This window comes from Rhodamnia argentea, chromosome 3, assembly GCF_020921035.1.
Source record: "Rhodamnia argentea isolate NSW1041297 chromosome 3, ASM2092103v1, whole genome shotgun sequence".
Classification (NCBI taxonomy): Eukaryota; Viridiplantae; Streptophyta; class Magnoliopsida; order Myrtales; family Myrtaceae; genus Rhodamnia; species Rhodamnia argentea.
Genome location: NC_063152.1, coordinates 3217222 through 3234744, shown reverse-complemented (window position 1 = coordinate 3234744; position 17523 = coordinate 3217222). Strand labels below are relative to the sequence as shown.

Below are 17523 nucleotides of genomic sequence, written 5' to 3'. Positions count from 1 at the left end.
AAGAGAAGCTCTTGAGCATCGAATCATTGCAAATTTCGCATCAAGAATGATGGATTCGAAATAAGGTGCGTCAATTTTTCTACTTTATGAAACCGTGATTCGCATATCTAAACATGATGATTTTGAGTTGTTACATAAGGATTTTAATCGCAGCTTAGATGTGGTATCAAAGCCAACGCGTATTACATCTCAAATCATGTTCTTGGTGTTTTTTGAAATTTTATTTTCGACAAAAGTAAAAAATAATTATATATTCTGAAAGTACTCGTCGAGATAAGCAAAACCATGTCAAGATCGACGCCGTAGGAGGCCGGACATGCCGCCACGTGCGGCCACGCTCCAGCAGCTCCCCCATGCGCTCGACCCAACCCCGCACGTGAGCGGCACATCCAGGGCTAACATCATATGACGTCACATCAGCCCAAGTGACTCGACCCGTGACCCTTGACTCGAATTGGTTGACTGTTGACTTGGTTTGATCGAGTTCGCATGACCTAGTTCGCCGGTTCGGTCAAGGGGAGCGGTTGGACCAAGATAAACCGGTCCGATTGATTTTCAGCACTAGCAGAGACCGAACATGTGTGCAGCACGTGTCAACGTGTGGGGGCCACGCGCAGAGAGAGGTATGCGTGAGGGGGCATGAGTGATCCTTTCGAGGTATTTCAGGAACTGGCGTGGTCGTATGCTTATGTTGTACCGGGTGGTATATTTATTTTACATGTTTGATGCTTTTATGGAATGAAAATACATATGGAACCCCAAATATGTGTACTGTTTGGGGGTATTTATATATATTTCTCTATGGTTTCATGAAACACAAGTGTAAGCTTACATATAAGTACCACATACAAGTATGTGGAGTATAATTTATTAATTACATGTATATGATTTAACATGTATTGTTGAGTGTATTAATGTGGATTAGCATAGCATGTAATTTTTTGTGGATAACTGCCCATAATTTCTAAAATTACATACATACGATAAATGTGAAATATAAAGTTTATATCTCAATTTCAGAAAAATTCAATTGGGTTATGACCGCCAAAGTGGCACACTTGGTAACGGTTTATAAAGTATTGGAATGTCTCCTGTTTTAATGCATGTTATACTTTCAAAGGACGTAATTGCGTAACATTGTATGGAGGGTTGCACATATGGATGAGAATTGACTAGTCCAAGTGTTTTCATACACCAAAAGGTGGTGATTAACGAAGATTAAAATAAATTCTTATAGCCGTTGTAATGTAGAGAGTATACAACTACATATTATATTTTTTGCTCAAAGGTGATTATGTGATGATGTATGTAACTCTCAAGATAAATTTTCGCATTATGCTAATTATAAACATTGATTATTTTTCAGTCACCTTTTCTATGAACGACAACTCCAAACCTATTGAGATTGTTACTGGTTCTAATTTTAAGAAGTAGAGGGAGGATTTTCTGTTTGGTATGGAACTAGCGGATGTTCATATTGCTCTTAATGAGGATAAATTGACAGCTCTCACTTAGGCTAGTATAGAAGCCCAGAAAGCACACTATGCTGTTTAGGAACAGAGCAATAAGATTTGCTTACTGTCTATTAAGCGATCTATATAGGAACATCTTAGAAGTGATTTCGCAGCTGATATCACCGCTAAGCGGATGATGGAGGCCTTGGTGGCAAGGAATCATGACTCTCCTAATACTGAAGTTGGGACACATCCGTCGGGGTTATTCAACTTGAAGTATGATGGTTCTACTGGAGTTAGGGATTATGTCCTAAGGATGATGAACTTGCAAACAAAGCTCATGGCGCTTGATGTTAATATCCTTGATGCTTGTATTGTGTATCTTACACTTAACTCTCTTTCGCCTGAATTTGGAATTATCCAAACACAATATAATATCGACGATCGGACATTGACCATCAATGACTTGATTGCAAGGGTGGTGTCAGAGGAGATGAAGTCGAAGAAAGGTAAAGTGCATATTGCTATGTGTATTGCTTCTAGTTCTGGTGTTAAGAAGGGTAAGGCGCACAAAAATCGTACTTATAAAGTAACTCACTCATCCGTTGGTTCGTCTAACAACTTGAGTCCAAAGAAACAACCTTTAAAAAGGACAGCAACGTAGGCAATGATGATCTCTATTTCTTCTATAAGAAGGGAGGACACATAAAGAAAGATTGTGCTAAATATAAAAATTGATTGTCTAAGCGTGAGCCTAAAGGTAATGATTCTTTGGCATTGGTTTGTGAATCTAATATATCAGAAGCTCCATCTTGTTCGTGATGGCTAGATAGCGGTGCAACTAATCATATGCGTTTACCATACATGGATTCATAAATTAGAGGAAGCCAAATAAGGAAGAATCAAAACTCACCGTAGGAACAACAATAAAGCTAACGTCTAGTTTGTGAGAAATGTCATTACAATTCTAGATTTCAGTTTTAATTTGATGTTAAGAAAATACATTTTATGTACCTTGTTTTAGACGGAATTTAATTTCCATATCAAGTTTGGATATATGTGGATACTCTTTTGAGATTTCAAACAATGCAATTTCTATTACTTTTAATTCAAATAAAGTTGGGTATTACATTATGTCCAATGGATTGTACAGATTATGTTTATCTCCCAACAAAATATATATCGCTTATACAGTTGAAAAAGTTATTTCCAAAAAGACCTCGATCTTAGGAACAATCTTACGCATTATGGCATAAGTGTCTTGGTTACATCTCTAAAAAAAGAGTGGAATGACTGATAAAGGTAGACATTCTACCCACTCTTAAAAGTGAACTAGATACATGCGAAGACTACTATAGAGGTAAGATGACTAAAATGAAGAAGAAAACTGCAGTCCATAGTTCTTACTTGTTAGAGATCATCCATACAAATATAAGTGGACCTTATACAGCTACGTTGTGTAGATTTTTTTTTTATTTCATTACAATTATTGATGATTATTCTCGATATGATTATATGTATTTGATTAAGGAAAAGTCTGAATCTCTTAATAAGTTCAAGATTTTCAGGACTCAAGTCGAGAAATAGCTAGGAAAAATTATAAAATTGTTAGATTTGACCGCGGTGGTGAGTATTATGGTTGACATGGCGATATTGGATAGCTTAAAGGGTCATTCGCCAAGTACTTAGAGAATTATGGGATTGTAGGTCGGTTTACTATGCTCGGTAGTTACGAACAGAACGGTGTAGCCGAAAGGCGTAATCTATAGGTGGCCGGTTCCACGGAACTGCCGGTTCCGGTTCAGAAATTGGCGGTTCCGGTTCCTAAAAAAGGTGGAACCGGCGGTTCGGGGCCGGTTCTGGTTTCGGTTTGGAACCATCGGTTCCAAGGCCCAATTGCTCTTTTCACCCGGCCTCTTTCCTTTTTAAAAAAAAAAAAAAAAAAATCGGGTTCGAACCCGCCCGAACCCAGCGGTTCCGGGCCCATGGGTCCATTTGGCCACCTAGCGTAATCGTACTCTTATGGATATGGTGAAGAGTATGGTTAGCAGAATTAATTTACTTGATTTTTTGTGAGATGAAGTTTTGAAAACGATGCTTTATATTCTAAATCGTGTTCCTACGAAATCTGCGCCACTTACTTTTTTGAATTATGGACTGGACGACCTAGCTTAAATCATCCGAAGGTTCAAGGATGCCCCGCAAAAGTAAAATTATATAATCTAACTTTGAGCAAGTTGGATTCCAAAATCACTCGATGTTATTTCGTGTCTTATAGAGATTATTCAAACGGATATCGATTTTATAATCCTAACAGAGGTATAAGAATTGTGGATTCACATATAGTGAAGTTTTTGGAGCTTGATGTAGCTGAAAAAGGTGATTGTCACGATCTATTGAGGATAACAGTGCGGTGGGTACTTCTATATTGTTTTCTCTACCTATACAGGCAATTGTGGATGTCCCTATACTACAGATCGAACCCGTTGAGGTTCGGGAACCGATTATTGAAGCAGTTCCTAATGAAGTTTCTCAAGAACGGAATGAGGTTGGAGATGCTTCTCTAAGGAGATCCGTTAGGCAGAGACAATCAGCTATACCACCAAACTATATAGTCTATCTAGGAGAGCAAGATTATAATATCGACTTTGTTGTTGATCCGCTAACTTATACGGAAGCAGTTTCTTATTCTCAATCTGATTTACAGTTAGATGCGATGAAAGATGAGATATTGTCTATGAAACATAATGATATTTGGGAGCTTGTTGAATTGCCTAAAGGTTATAAATTTGTTGATTGTAAATGAGTGTTTAAGAACAAGAGGGACTTTAAAGAAAAGATTGAGAAATTAAAGCTAGACTGGTAGCTCAAGGATTCACTTAGAGGAAAGGAGTAGACTATGAAAGAACTTTTTCTCCGGCTTCTTCTAAAGTCTCTTTTAGAGTAGTCATGGTTTTAGTAGATCATTTTGATATGGAACTTCACTAGATAGATGTTAAAACCACTTTTCTAAATGAAGATATTGATGAACAGTTTTATATGGCACAACCCGAAGGTTTTGCAGTAGATGATACAAATGATCAGGTTTGTAGATTGAAAAAGTCTATCTATGATTTGAAATAAGTTTCTAGATAATGGTACTTAAAATTTCATAGTGATGTTATTTATTTTGGGTGTATTGAGAACAAGCTAGATCGGTATATATATATATTGTAAGATCGGTTGGAGGAAATTTATTTTTCTCGTTCCTTATGTTGACGATATCATGTTTTTTTAGAAATGATATTGAATTACTGCATGAGACAAAGCGAATGTTGTCATAGAACTTTGACATAAAGGTTATAGGTGAGGCATCTTTTGTTCTTGGCATTGAGATTCATAAGGATTGTTCTCCTCGCATATTGGGATTATCTCAAAACGTGTATATTGATCATATTTTGGAGAAATTCAATATGCAACAATGCAAACCAGGAATTCCTCCTATTTGCAAAGGTGATAAAAGAGTCTTTCACAATGTTCTCATTCAGATATTGAGAAAGCATAAATAAAGAATGTACCTTATGCTAGCGCACTTGATAACATCATATATGCTCAAGTTTATACTAGGCCAAACATTGCTTTTGCAACAGGACTTTTAGGCAGATATTAGTCAAATTCAAGACACGATCACTAGGTTGCTACTAAGAAGGTTTTGAGGTACTTAAAAAGGACTAAAGACTGTATGCTGATTTATAGATATGTTCAAAACCTATAGTTAGTAGGGTATTCAGATTTAGATTATGTTGGTTGTCGGGATGACAAGCGATCAACAACATGATATATTTTCATGTTGGCGGGTTGTGCAATATAATGGAAAAGTGAGAAATAGAAAACAGTAGGCAAAAGGACATCTGAATGTCAATATTTGTGTACGGTGCTCACTTTAATGCAAATATTTTTTTGGATCACTTAAATGTCAAATCGAAGAAAAAAATCACTTGAGTGCCAATTTCGACAAAAATGATCATTTGAGTGACAATTCCGGCCAAGCAGTACACATGGCATTTTTCATTAATTTCTTAATACTATGTGGATTTTTTTTTAAAAAGTCAATCCACGTGAACTTTTAAAGTAAAAATTAAGTAGAAAATAACTTAAAAAATAAAAAAATAGCATCTGCGGTTGCAATGGCGAGGGCCGTGAGCCCTTGCCTCCATCACTTTGCCCGCCAACGATGTGTGGGAGAGTTTCCAAGGGGGTTGCCGAGCCTGGAATCACCCGGCGACGACCATGCCAACCTGTGGTTAGGCAATTTCGGCATCACCCGGCTACGATGAGGCTCGACCTCACCGTGGGTCCGCGAGGCCGCGGCGGGGGTGGGAACTCCTCCACCCATGGCTGGCCGGCGATGGTGGGTTGCATCTTTAATTTTTTTTTTGTTTATTTTTAGTTTTTTAGTTTATTTTTAAATTTTTTTAATATTACGTGGATTTTTTTTATTGTCTTTTAATTTTTTTTGTTGACTAGGATCGTCCGATAGGCCAAGTAGATGCCACGTATGCTTTTCGGCGATGGTCACCAGAGTTGGCGCCGAAATGACCTTTTTAAAAAGAAATTGACACTAAAGTGATAAAAAAAATTATTATTAAAGTGAGCGTCATATATAAATATTGACACTCCAAGTGTCCTTTTGCCGAAAACGGTATCATCATCTACCATGCAAGCAGAGTTGATAGCATGTTTTTCGGCTGCTACTCAAGCCATTTGGTTTTGGAATCTCATTATGGAGTTGACCGTATTTGAGTTTGTCGATAGGTCCATATAGTTTATATTGTTACAATAATTCTGCAGTGTTGTTCATTAACAACAACGGAGGTTTCAAGGGGTCTAAGCATATGAAGGAATCGGTATAGAATGGTGACGCAGAAGTAGAACATATTTCTACAAATGATATGATTGCTGATCCATTGACTAAAGGTCTATTTCCTTGTGTGTTTGAACGATATGTCATTAACATGGGCTTTGAAGCGTCGTGGGATGCCATTGTTTAGTGAGAGCTCTTTAGTTTTTGTTCTAATAAAGTTTACATATGTATTTTATTACTTTTAGTAACAGTTTTGATATGTATTGACTCTTTTACATTTAATGAAGTGTTTATGAACGTGTTATTTTGATACTGAATACATATCTATTAAAAATCTCAAGGTATAGTGTAAACCTTGAGTGATGGCTGGGGCATTTTTTTTTTAGCCATATACATGTTTTGTTACACATAAAGTACAGTTAACTATAAATGTACGATATATGTGGGTTCATTGGAACCATAAGGATATTCTCTTGTGGCACATCGGGTTTCGTAACACTTAAAGTAAGAGAATTGTGATTGACAACGAGGATAACATATAAGGTTTCTCTATTATTTGAGATGTTATCCATTTGCCACACTATCATATTAAATCCATATCGGTAAAGTTAAGAGTATTTGTAACCATGGATGACTCTGTGTCTTTTGATGCTGTTACTACTATGATTCGGTGCTAAAAATTGTATGGGTTCGGATTAACTATCAGCAATTATCTCTAGACCAATATAAATAAGAGTATTTATAGTACAATTTCAACTAATATAGCCCAAGTGGGAGAATAATAGAATATATATTTATATGGGCTTTATTAATTATTATTGTAATTATTAATTGGTCTAATAAAGAAAAGATATATAGTTTCCTATTTAGTCTAATATGAAGCTTGATAGTGTGGATCGAGATAAACCTTATCTATCATAAGGAGATAGGTTCAAATCTCTAAATAAAGCTCAAATCTCTCATTTAAACCCTAATGTCCACATATCTCACGTAAAGAGTCGTCGGAAGCTATACGTGTGGGGCCGTCTAATTGAAGCCACTCATAAAGGGGTTCATAGAGGAGAAACTCTTGAGTATCGGATTATCGCAAATTTCGCATAAAAAACGATGAATCCGAAACAAGGTGCATCAATTCTTCTACTTTATGAATTGTGATTCGCATAACTAAACGTGATGATTTTGGGTCGCTGCATAAGGTTTTAATCGCAACTTTCACGTAGTAGCAAATCACATTATTATAGGATAAGTGCACCGAAAGTCCTAAAACTGTCACGAAAGTATAATTAAATTCTTAAACTTTTAGAGAATGTAAACAAGTCCTAAAACTTATTACAAAAGTGTAATTGAATCAAGTTTTAAAAATTGTCAAGTTGGTGCAATTAACCATTTCCATTAATTCCGTCTAACTTGATAGACATCAAGTCCTTTTATCAACTCCATCCAGCTTGACAAACAAAAAATGCTAACAAGTTTTACGACTTGATTGCACTTTTTGAAAATTTTAAGACTTGATTATACTTTAGTGATAAGTTTTTAGGACTTAATTACACCTTTTGAAAGTCTTAAAAATCGTACTTTCGCAACAAATCCTAAGTGTTCTCGCACACTTACCCTTATTTACTGATTGCAATTCTTGTTTAGCTTGGATGTCTAGTACCTCAAGTTACCATATGAGCATAGTATTTGATCTAAAGTTTCAATGACCTTATCAAGAGCACCTCCCAGTCAGTTTTTAGGCAGGTGCCACAATCCCCACTTCACGGATCTTCGAGAAAGATATGCATAGCATTCTTTGCATCTTTCTAAATTGACCTCCACAAAACCAAATCCAATCACGACTTGAATGGGTTGTGTCCAGTGCGAATGACTCTTGAAAAGTTACCTTGTTCATTGGGTTCATGCTTGATCAACACAAATCAAAATAAAAAAAAAATTACCAAAAAAATCCTAAACTTATTATAATTGTACTAATTCAGCCCTAAAGTTATTTTTGCTAATCGAGTCCTAAACCTCGACAGATGTGGATAATTTTTAATAATATTTTTCATTTTATTATTTTTTATATTTTTTCTTCTCTTCCTACTTGTGGCCAACGAAGGTCGGCGAGCTTGCCGATCACGGGGAGAGGGCAACCTCGCCATGGCCTTGCTAGGGCCTCATCGGCTTAGGGCGAAGTTGGCCATAGCCTTGCCCGCGGTTGGCTAGGCCGCCTTCGTTCGCGGTTGGCGAGGCTCGCTGGGGCCGCGAAGCCCTTGTTGGCTACACTAAAATGGAAAAAGAAAAGAAAAGTAAGAGAGAGAAAAAGGAAAAGTAAAAGAAAGAATATTAAAATATTATCAAAAAAATTGTTCGCGTCGGCGTTGGTAGTCAAATTGGATTGATTTGGCACGACTCCAAAAAGTTTAGGAATTAACTAGCAATAAAAAACGGTTTATGACTGAATTGACACAATTGCAATAAATTTATGACTTTTTCGGGGTAATTTTCACAATTGAAATGCGTTAAAACTCAAAAAAATTAGTGGCACTCCAAGTGCACTTCCATTTTCACGGTAGGAATAGGCGCTCAAACAAAACGAAATAGAGAGTAAATGTGAGAAAGAGAAAATGGCTATATTCAGTAAATGATTCCGCTATGATTATCACTTCTCACTTCTCTGTTACGGCTCCCAATTATAATAGAAAGAGATTATATGCAACAGTAACTCTTCATTAATTTAAACCAAACTATCAATAAAATACGGTTAAAACTATAAAAAATGCCCTCCTGTGTCTGGAGGCGCTACCCTTGCAATCTCTGTCGGGTAGCCTCCCGAATCGAGAAATGGAAACCCCATGCATTTTTATGAATGAGGTGTGTGAATCACGCTCCAAAATTTTAAATTAAGTGGATGATGGTCAAACGTCAGAAAGGGGAGGGTGTCTTCCTACAGTGTGTGTGAATGAACGTGGCCAATAATGGTGAGCTACTTATTTTATCTGTTATTTTTATCTTCAGCTGTCTTAAAAAACCAGTTTAACAAAAGTCAAAAAGTCCACCAAATCACGCGCAGTTTCGAATTGAAAACGAAACGTGGGGCAGGAGGATTGAAAAGTCTCCTCTCCCCCCCCCAAACAACCCTCTTCCTTTTGCTTCCCGAGTCCAAACTCCCATTTTTCCGTTTCTGGGTATCCTCATTATTGAATTCCTCCTTGATTTGTCTGCTCCCGCAACTCGAATTCTTGAATTCATTTGTTTATTTCCATTTGGGTTTCTTGCTGCAGCCAAATTGTCTGTGATCTCCCATTTTCTTGGTGATCTCTCCCGCGTCTTCTCTCTTTTTCTCGCCCTGTGAATCTGTGTGATGGTTTTTGTGGGTGAATTGAGCCGTCTCTGACCATGTCTCGGTTCTGCAGCATTGCGTGTTAATCGTCGGCGTCCATTTTGGGTCGGTTTTCTTCTGAGGTTGCTGTCCCTTTCTTGAGCTCGTTCCGGTGATGTAAAGTTGTTGTCATTTCCATGACTCAATCCCGTGTAACTTACGTGGGTCTTCGCCATTTGTTGACTTGATTATTTCTGGTGGATCACTCGTTCGTATCGAGTATTTGGGTAGAGAAAAGTTTCCCTTTTTTCCTTCTTGGTTCTTTCTGAGTGTCGAGGGAGCTTGCTGGTTTGGGTCCGGAACAATTCGGGGTCACGAGTAAAATTCGTGTTGGATATCAGCTATGAAGCTCTATGCGCGGGTGATTGAAGCTAGGAACATACCGGCGATGGATCTGAACGGGTTCAGTGATCCGTACGTTCGGCTTCAGCTAGGAAGGCACAGGTTCAGGACAAAAGTAGTGAAGAAGAGCTTGAACCCAAGCTGGGGAGAGGAATTTAGCTTCAAGGTTGAGGATTTGCAGGATGAGCTTGTGCTCACTGTTCTGGATGAGGACAAGTACTTCAATGACGATTTCATCGGGCAACTGAAGATCCCGGTTTCACGTGTTTTCGATGCTGATAATGGCTCTCTTGGCACCGCTTGGTATAATTTGCAGCCGAAGAATAAGAAGTCCAAGAATAAGGAATGCGGTACGTATCATTGAGTTTCACTAGAATGTTTGATGTTGATTGTAGCTTATTTGATGGGATCTGCCCCATAGTTAATGGTCGGAGCTTGGCATTTTGGGCCTCTTGTGAAGAGACACTACCTCTTTGATCATCAGTTCAGATGTTAATCGTGGCACTTTTTGAATATGCTCAATATATGTTGCTGTCTATGGGTTAGGTGAGTGAACATTATCAGGTTCTAATTAGAGTTTAAGTTGTGCGGTTCCTATCAAGCCTTAGAGATAGTTTACTGCCTAAGGTTGGCTGTCACTCTGTTATGCATCTTCGTATTTGAGCTTCTGACAAACTTGGTCTAGTTTCTTGACTATATTGGTTATGCCTTGTATTTGGTTATAGACAATGTTATCAAATATGCATAAACTTGTGCCAGTTTGCAATGCTAACTGCACAAAGCCCTTAAAAATCGTAAATTTGCATTGGGATCTGTGTGGGCTTGCTTGTCAGATCGTGAACTTGACATAATTTTTGAACAATTCAACTGATTCTAGTTTGTAGGTTGCCGACAGTGCAAGATATTTTTTGTGGAATAAAAGTAGCCATTGTAATGCTAACACAATATTGACAGATTCCGAGTATCAACTATCAATGAAATCTTGTCCAGGTGCTTTAGCCCATTTTCTCATTCTACAAGCCCAATGAGATCATGATATGATGTGTCAGTTACAATTCTAACTAGCATCTACAAGGTGGCACACCTGTTCTTTCACAACTTAATCATGGAATGAATGCCTTTCTCTCCCTCTCATGTGAAAAGAGTTGCAAGCTTGGCTGAACAAGTATGTCACATTGTTCTTTTTTTCTTCAGTTTGGTTGGCTGATACTTGGCATGCACTTTGCATACCAATTTTCAAATTGTATCAAACTTTAGAGGGCTCATTTTCAGATTGTTTTCTTTAGTGTTAGAGTGTGATGCTTTTGCTTGTCTCAGTGGTAACTTAATATGAATTATTACATGTCTTTGCAAGGTCACTATACCTATAATTGTTCTGCTGGACCTTGAATGACGATCATGGTATTATGAAATTTTTGTTCATTGTGTTCTTGTACAAGTTACGTAAGGATGTTAGAGCTTTTATTTTTTAAGTACCATTTCAAAGATTATGACATCTTACGATTTAAAGATCCAATTTGACGATCTGATTTTAAATCTTACTTAGAAAAGTGATTTAGAAACCATGGTTATAGAAGCATTTGTGGGGATATTTATTGCATGTTTCACTGGACAAAATTTGTAAATTCATCTGAATATTGAGAAAAAGAATTGGGGCTCACCTCTTTGTGTCTCCTCCTTTTCTTCCCTGGCAGGTGAAATACAGCTAGCTATATATTTCTCAGAAAGCAGTGCATTCTCAGAGGTGAATGGCAATGAAGGAGAAGTTGTTCCTGTCTTGAAAAAGCATGCAGACTTAATGGTTGAATCGCCTGCAGGATCCCTTGGTGGCTCACCAACAGCCTCACCCATGCGAGATGAGTTTTCATCCTCGAAGGAAGAGAAGTCCTGTTCTCAGAAAACTCTTGCCGGTCGTCTTGCGCAGATGTTTAACAAGAGTGCAGACACATCGTCAGCTGCCTCGAACAGGAGTACTGACTTGTCGGAACTACCTGAAGCTTCTGGGCCTGAATCTTCTGACAGCCAAGATGATGACCTGTTTTCTTCTGGTTCTTTTGAAGAGGTGATTAAAACAATGGAGTCTAGAGAGCAAGAAGGCGAAACTCCGAGCAATTTACCAGGAGGAGTACTTTTGGACCAGCTATACGTCATTGCACCATCTGACCTGAATAAATCGCTTTTTTCACCTGATTCCTCTTTTCCAAGAGATGTGGCTGATCTTCAAGGAACAACAGAACTGCAACTTGGGCAGTGGAAGTTTGAGAATGGTGGAGAGACCTTGAAGAGGGTAGTTACTTACATTAAGGCAGCAACGAAATTGATCAAGGCTGTCAAAGGCACTGAGGAGCAAATTTACTTGAAGGCTGATGGAAAGGTGTATGCTGTTCTGGCAATTGTAAGCACTCCGGATGTCCCGTATGGGAGTAACTTCAAAACCGAGTTGCTCTATTGCATTACTCCTGGGCCTGAGCTACCATCAGGAGAACAATCCTCACGATTGGTGATATCCTGGCGGATGAATTTTCTGCAGAGTACGATGATGAGAGGTATGATAGAAAATGGAGCTCGACAGGGTCTCAAGGACAGTTTCGAGCAGTATGCTAGCCTGCTTAATCAGACTGTTAAGCCGGTGGATTCAAAGGATATCGGGTCCAACAAGGAACAGATTTTGGCCTCTTTGCAGGTAGAGCCTCAATCAGATTGGAAGCTCGCTGTGCAATACTTTGCCAATTTAACTGTGCTATCAACTTTTGTCATGGGATTGTATGTGCTTGTTCACCTATGTCTTGCCACACCAAGTGCAATTCACGGGCTGGAGTTTGTTGGGCTTGATCTGCCAGATTCTCTTGGTGAAGTCATTGTGTGCGGTATACTGGTTCTCCAAGCTGAGAGAGTCTTGGGGTTGATTTCGCGCTTCATGCAGGCCAGAATGCAAAAAGGTAATAGTTAAAGGTGATTTACTCTTTGTGCCTGTAGCTAAGTGTATGTAGCATCCCCTTCCATGTAACTGCGGTCTTCTAGTTTGTGGTTAATGGAATTCTCAAGTCAAGTATTTGAAATGGTGCCCCAAGATTCATATTGTTACTTTGTTGATCTTCCTGTATCGCTCTATGCTAGCTTTTTGTTTGACTCTTAAAAAGACATGGTTGAGATGATTGCTTATGTATTCTGTTCTAGAAACTGAATGCTTGGTATTCCTTGCTATCAATGAACTCCCGCACGAAATCTAAATTCTCTGTTACCCTTTCAACTCTAGGTACCGATCATGGAGTCAAAGCTCAAGGTGATGGATGGTTGTTAACCGCTGCTTTGATTGAAGGAAGTAGCATAGCGGCTGTTGACTCGAGTGGTTTCTCTGACCCATATGTGGTCTTTACCTGTAATGGCAAGACCAGAACGAGTTCAATAAAGTTTCAGAAAACTGATCCTCTGTGGAATGGTGAATTTCGTGGAATCCCTTGCGTTCACTGAATGAGCATCTTCAGTAGAGCTATTAGCTTCATTGTGCATATTTGCTAAATTACAGATTAATTTTCGTACTTTTTGCTTGACACCAATCTCAATTTCATTAATCTTGCTTTGGCCCTCTGGTGATTGCAGAAATATTCGAATTTGATGCCATGGACGATCCTCCTTCCGTGCTAGATGTGGAGGTTTTCGATTTTGATGGACCTTTTGATGAAGCTACTTCTTTAGGACATGCCGAGATCAATTTTGTGAGGAACAACATATCAGACCTAGCTGATGTGTGGGTTCCTCTTCAAGGAAAGCTAGCTCAGGCATGCCAGTCTAAGCTGCACTTGAGGATCTTCTTAGACAATACAAGAGGTAGCAATGTGGCGAAAGAGTATATATCTAAGATGGAGAAAGAGGTTGGCAAGAAGGTAAATCACTAGTTTTCCTACTTCTCTTGGGACAATCATTATATGGTTCTTATTTGTCTCTGTATCCTATAGTCCGTACTAACAACATAATTATTGTGATTATGAGTGATGCAGATAAATATAAGGTCTCCGCAAACAAATTCCGCTTTTCAGAAGCTTTTTGGTCTTCCACCTGAGGAATTTCTCATCAATGATTTCACTTGTCACTTGAAACGCAAAATGCCTCTCCAGGTGCTTGTTAAGCTATTTTACCATTCGATGTTAATACATTCGCACCGACTGTATTTTATATACTGTCCAGTTTCAGCCATTTCAATGCTGTTCGCTCACATAGCCAAAAAGTAAAGAATGAATTATTATCTTGAGAACATTATTGAGGGTTTTAGTCATATTGGTGCTTGCATCTCATCTTTGAGGTTGCTCTTCCACAGGGCCGCCTTTTTTTATCGGCACGGATTATTGGGTTCCACGCAAATCTGTTTGGGCAGAAGACCAAATTCTTTTTCCTCTGGGAGGACATAGAAGATATTCAAATCTTGTCTCCTACTCTTTCGTCAATGGGCAGTCCGATTGTGGTCATGACTCTTCGGCAAGGCAAAGGTATTGAAGCAAGACATGGGGCAAAGACGCAGGATGCGGAAGGCAGGCTGAAGTTCCACTTTCAGTCTTTTGTTTCTTTCAATGTTGCACACAGGTAATCAGTGATTTAATATTCCTTTTGAAGCTTTCTGTGAATGCTTGAAGTTGTTAAGCATTCTTTGGTCTGGTGGTGATCTCTTACCATAAGACCTAGGCGTGATTGTCGGCGGGTTTCTGCTTAATTGCCAGAAAATGGCATAGGAGAATCAGAGAAGGCATTCAGACCAACCCAAAAAAAAAAAAAAAAAAATCAGAGAAGCAATCAAATTATTAGGCTTATGGAAAGACTAAAACATGCGTACTATGTCCAGGACAATCATGGCTCTTTGGAAGGCTAGGTCTTTGAGTCCAGAGCAGAAGGTTCAACTCGTCGAAGAAGAATCTGAAGCTAAAAGCCTCATAACGGAAGAGAGCGGGTCCTTCTTGGGCCTTGAGGATGTTAGCTTGTCTGAAGTCTATTCTTCCGTCCTCCCTGTTCCCGTAAGTTACCCAATCCTTATCAGCTTTTCAAACGTGTGCTAGAAAATGGATTTTAAAACAGTCTTCTTTTGCTGTCAGTTATGGTTATAGCATTACTAGCCCTGGATTTACTAATTAAGATGGGCTTTTTGATCATAAAAGAATGAAAAATTGTCCCATAACTCCTTTGACCATGTCAGACCACCTTCTTCATGGAAGTTTTCGGCGGTGAGGATTTGGAGCGAAAGGTGATGGAGAAGACTGGTTGTCTTAATTATTCTTATACCCCATGGGAGTCGGAGAAGCCAGATGTCTATGAGAGACAAATATATTACAGATTCGATAAGCATATTTCTCGCTATAGAGGGGAGGTCACAAGTACTCAGCAAAAATCTGCTCTTCTGGATAGAGATGGTTGGCTTGTTGAAGAGGTTATGACTCTCCATGCGGTCCCACTTGGTGACTATTTCAATGTATCAATTCTACCTCATATTTCACTATATTTTCCCATTTTCCTTTTGTTTTCTTTTGAATCTGTAAATTATCTAGCTTCCTAAGTATTACTGTGCTTTCAGCTTCACCTCAGGTACCAGATTGAAGATGTGCCTTCACGACCTAAGGAGTGCAACATAAAGGTTTCTTTTGGGGTTGCGTGGCTGAAAAGTACTAGGCATCAGAAGAGGATTACGAAGAACATTCTCTTGAATCTGCAAGATCGCCTGAAGGTAATGTTCGGGGCCATTGAGAAGGAATTCACCTCGAGATAGTATAGAGATCTTTGCAATATCGTGGCGTTATAACCTCTAGCTCAACTGAGACGAGGCTGATACTCCTCTGTGAATCACCTCGTTTGCTTCGGTTCTGTTATCCTGTTAGGCAAGGCATCAGGTATTCCCGAGATGTGAAGGAAACAGCATTGAGGGGTCTATGACACTCCTCTTGACGACAAATTTAGCGTGAGCATTCTTTGAGTCATCCACATGCTTGTGTAGACCATAATTCGTGATAGAAGCGGCAGATAAGGACACTCATGAGCTAGTTGAGACTCACTTTCATCTAGGATTATCCATGACGTCCAAGTGCGAGTTGACGACCGATGGATTCTTCTTTGTGAATGGCAATGACTATGCCTAGATATGCACTTGAAACGTAGTGTTGGCTTTGTACTCATTTGCTTGAGGAGTTTGTAAACTGTGGGGAATCCGAGAAAGCTGCCTCATTTTCCTATTTGAGCAGAAGAAGGAAAATTGAACTGTATATAAAATCCGATTGTATCGTGGGAAGGTGTTACTTGTAGTTGCAATCTTTCAGTGTGGCAGTTGGCTTCGCCGATGGCCAATATGGAGTGCGGTATTGGGTCAACATTTATCGGAGACGTTTGAAACGTTCGGAAGTGTAAGAGCAAAAGGATTTGCATCTCTCTCTATGCATTGGAGCAACATTCTGTCGAGTTCTCTGTCAACCTGTGCATAGTGTGCAAAAAACAGAACAATTTCCATCTGGAACTTGTGACTACAATCGACTTGGTAGTCGCTTTCTTGTTGGTAGACTCCTTGCTCAATCTCACACGACACTTGTTACAGATTCGAGCTCGATAACACATAAAAGGATGCATATCGCCGTCCACCGTTTCGAGTAGGATTGGGCTTGGCTGGCGCGTTCATGTTGCTGATCTTTTGTTCTTTCTTTCCATGCCACTGCAAGTCTAGTTGTGGTTGTTCACACTGGTTTGTGCTCTGTGTATAAGGGAATGGTGAATGATAAAGGTGCATCCCAAACAATTGATTTATTTATGTATTTTTGTAACTTTTGTAGGAAATGGTATAAAACAAAGATGGGTTAAAAATAAATTCCATTTGTGGAAATGTGATTATGAGTTCCAAATTAAACCACCATGGCATAGATCATACACTGTCTCTAGCATCATGATTTTGCCATTTTGGGTTGTATTACTAATGGTGGTCTGTGAGATTTGCTGCTAAAGCTTTAGGCTAAGGTGTGAAGGGAGAGTTGTTCCTCACAAATCCCTCTAGGTCTAGCTCAATTTTGCTTGCCGTTTGATTAAGTGAGGGACATGAGCTTAGAAGTTGTCTAATTTTCTGCTTTTGAGCATGGGTGTTTTTACATATTTATGTCCCATTTGTACTGAGTTGTCTCATCTTTGCACCTATGAGAGAGAGAAGTTGACACAAGACATCACATTTTGGGTGATTGTTTTTTTTTTTTTCACACTTTTGATATTTTGATGACAGAAGACTAATCGTTTTACAAAAAAAAAGGATTTTTGTTGACGGAAAATATCAAGTTCGGATTGAGGAAAATGACTACTTATCCTGGCAAGAAAGAATTCACTTTCCTTAACAAAACAAATAAAAAATAATCATTTTTTTGAAATTGATTTTCATAAAAAAATATTTTCTTTTGTCATGAATTTTTCGACGAAATAAGCACATTCTCTTCTCCTTTCTCTCTCACTCTACAAGTGAAAAGAGTGAGATGGGGCGATGGTGACCTCTTGAGCGCTGTCATAGGACACTTGCT

General features: G+C 38.8%; 1 protein-coding gene across 2 annotated transcripts; it reads left to right on the top strand.

Moving 5' to 3' along the window:
• Positions 1–9399: 9399 nt before the first annotated feature.
• On the top strand, positions 9400–16784 carry LOC115726941 (C2 and GRAM domain-containing protein At1g03370). Of its 2 annotated transcripts, XM_048275911.1 has the most exons (10): positions 9400–9464; positions 9929–10350; positions 11695–12939; positions 13257–13439; positions 13601–13884; positions 13999–14115; positions 14316–14578; positions 14835–15003; positions 15183–15455; positions 15558–16784. In XM_048275911.1, the coding sequence occupies exons 2-10, from the start codon at positions 10002–10004 to the stop codon at positions 15747–15749; spliced, it is 3075 nt and encodes a 1024-aa protein (XP_048131868.1). In that variant the 5' UTR covers positions 9400–9464; positions 9929–10001; the 3' UTR covers positions 15750–16784. The 2 variants fall into 2 exon arrangements, with proteins under 2 accessions (XP_048131868.1, XP_048131867.1); XM_048275910.1 differs by lacking the exon at positions 9400–9464 and having other exon boundaries at positions 9675–10350.
• Positions 16785–17523: the final 739 nt, after the last annotated feature.

Coding starts and splice junctions, on each gene's coding strand:
- LOC115726941 (XM_048275911.1), top strand. CDS start 10,002: ATGAAGCTCTATGCGCGGGTGATTGAAGCTAGGAACATACCGGCGATG. Junction 10,351..11,694: donor GTCCAAGAATAAGGAATGCG/GTACGTATCATT, acceptor CTTCCCTGGCAG/GTGAAATACAGCTAGCTATA. Junction 15,004..15,182: donor CTTCCGTCCTCCCTGTTCCC/GTAAGTTACCCA, acceptor TGACCATGTCAG/ACCACCTTCTTCATGGAAGT.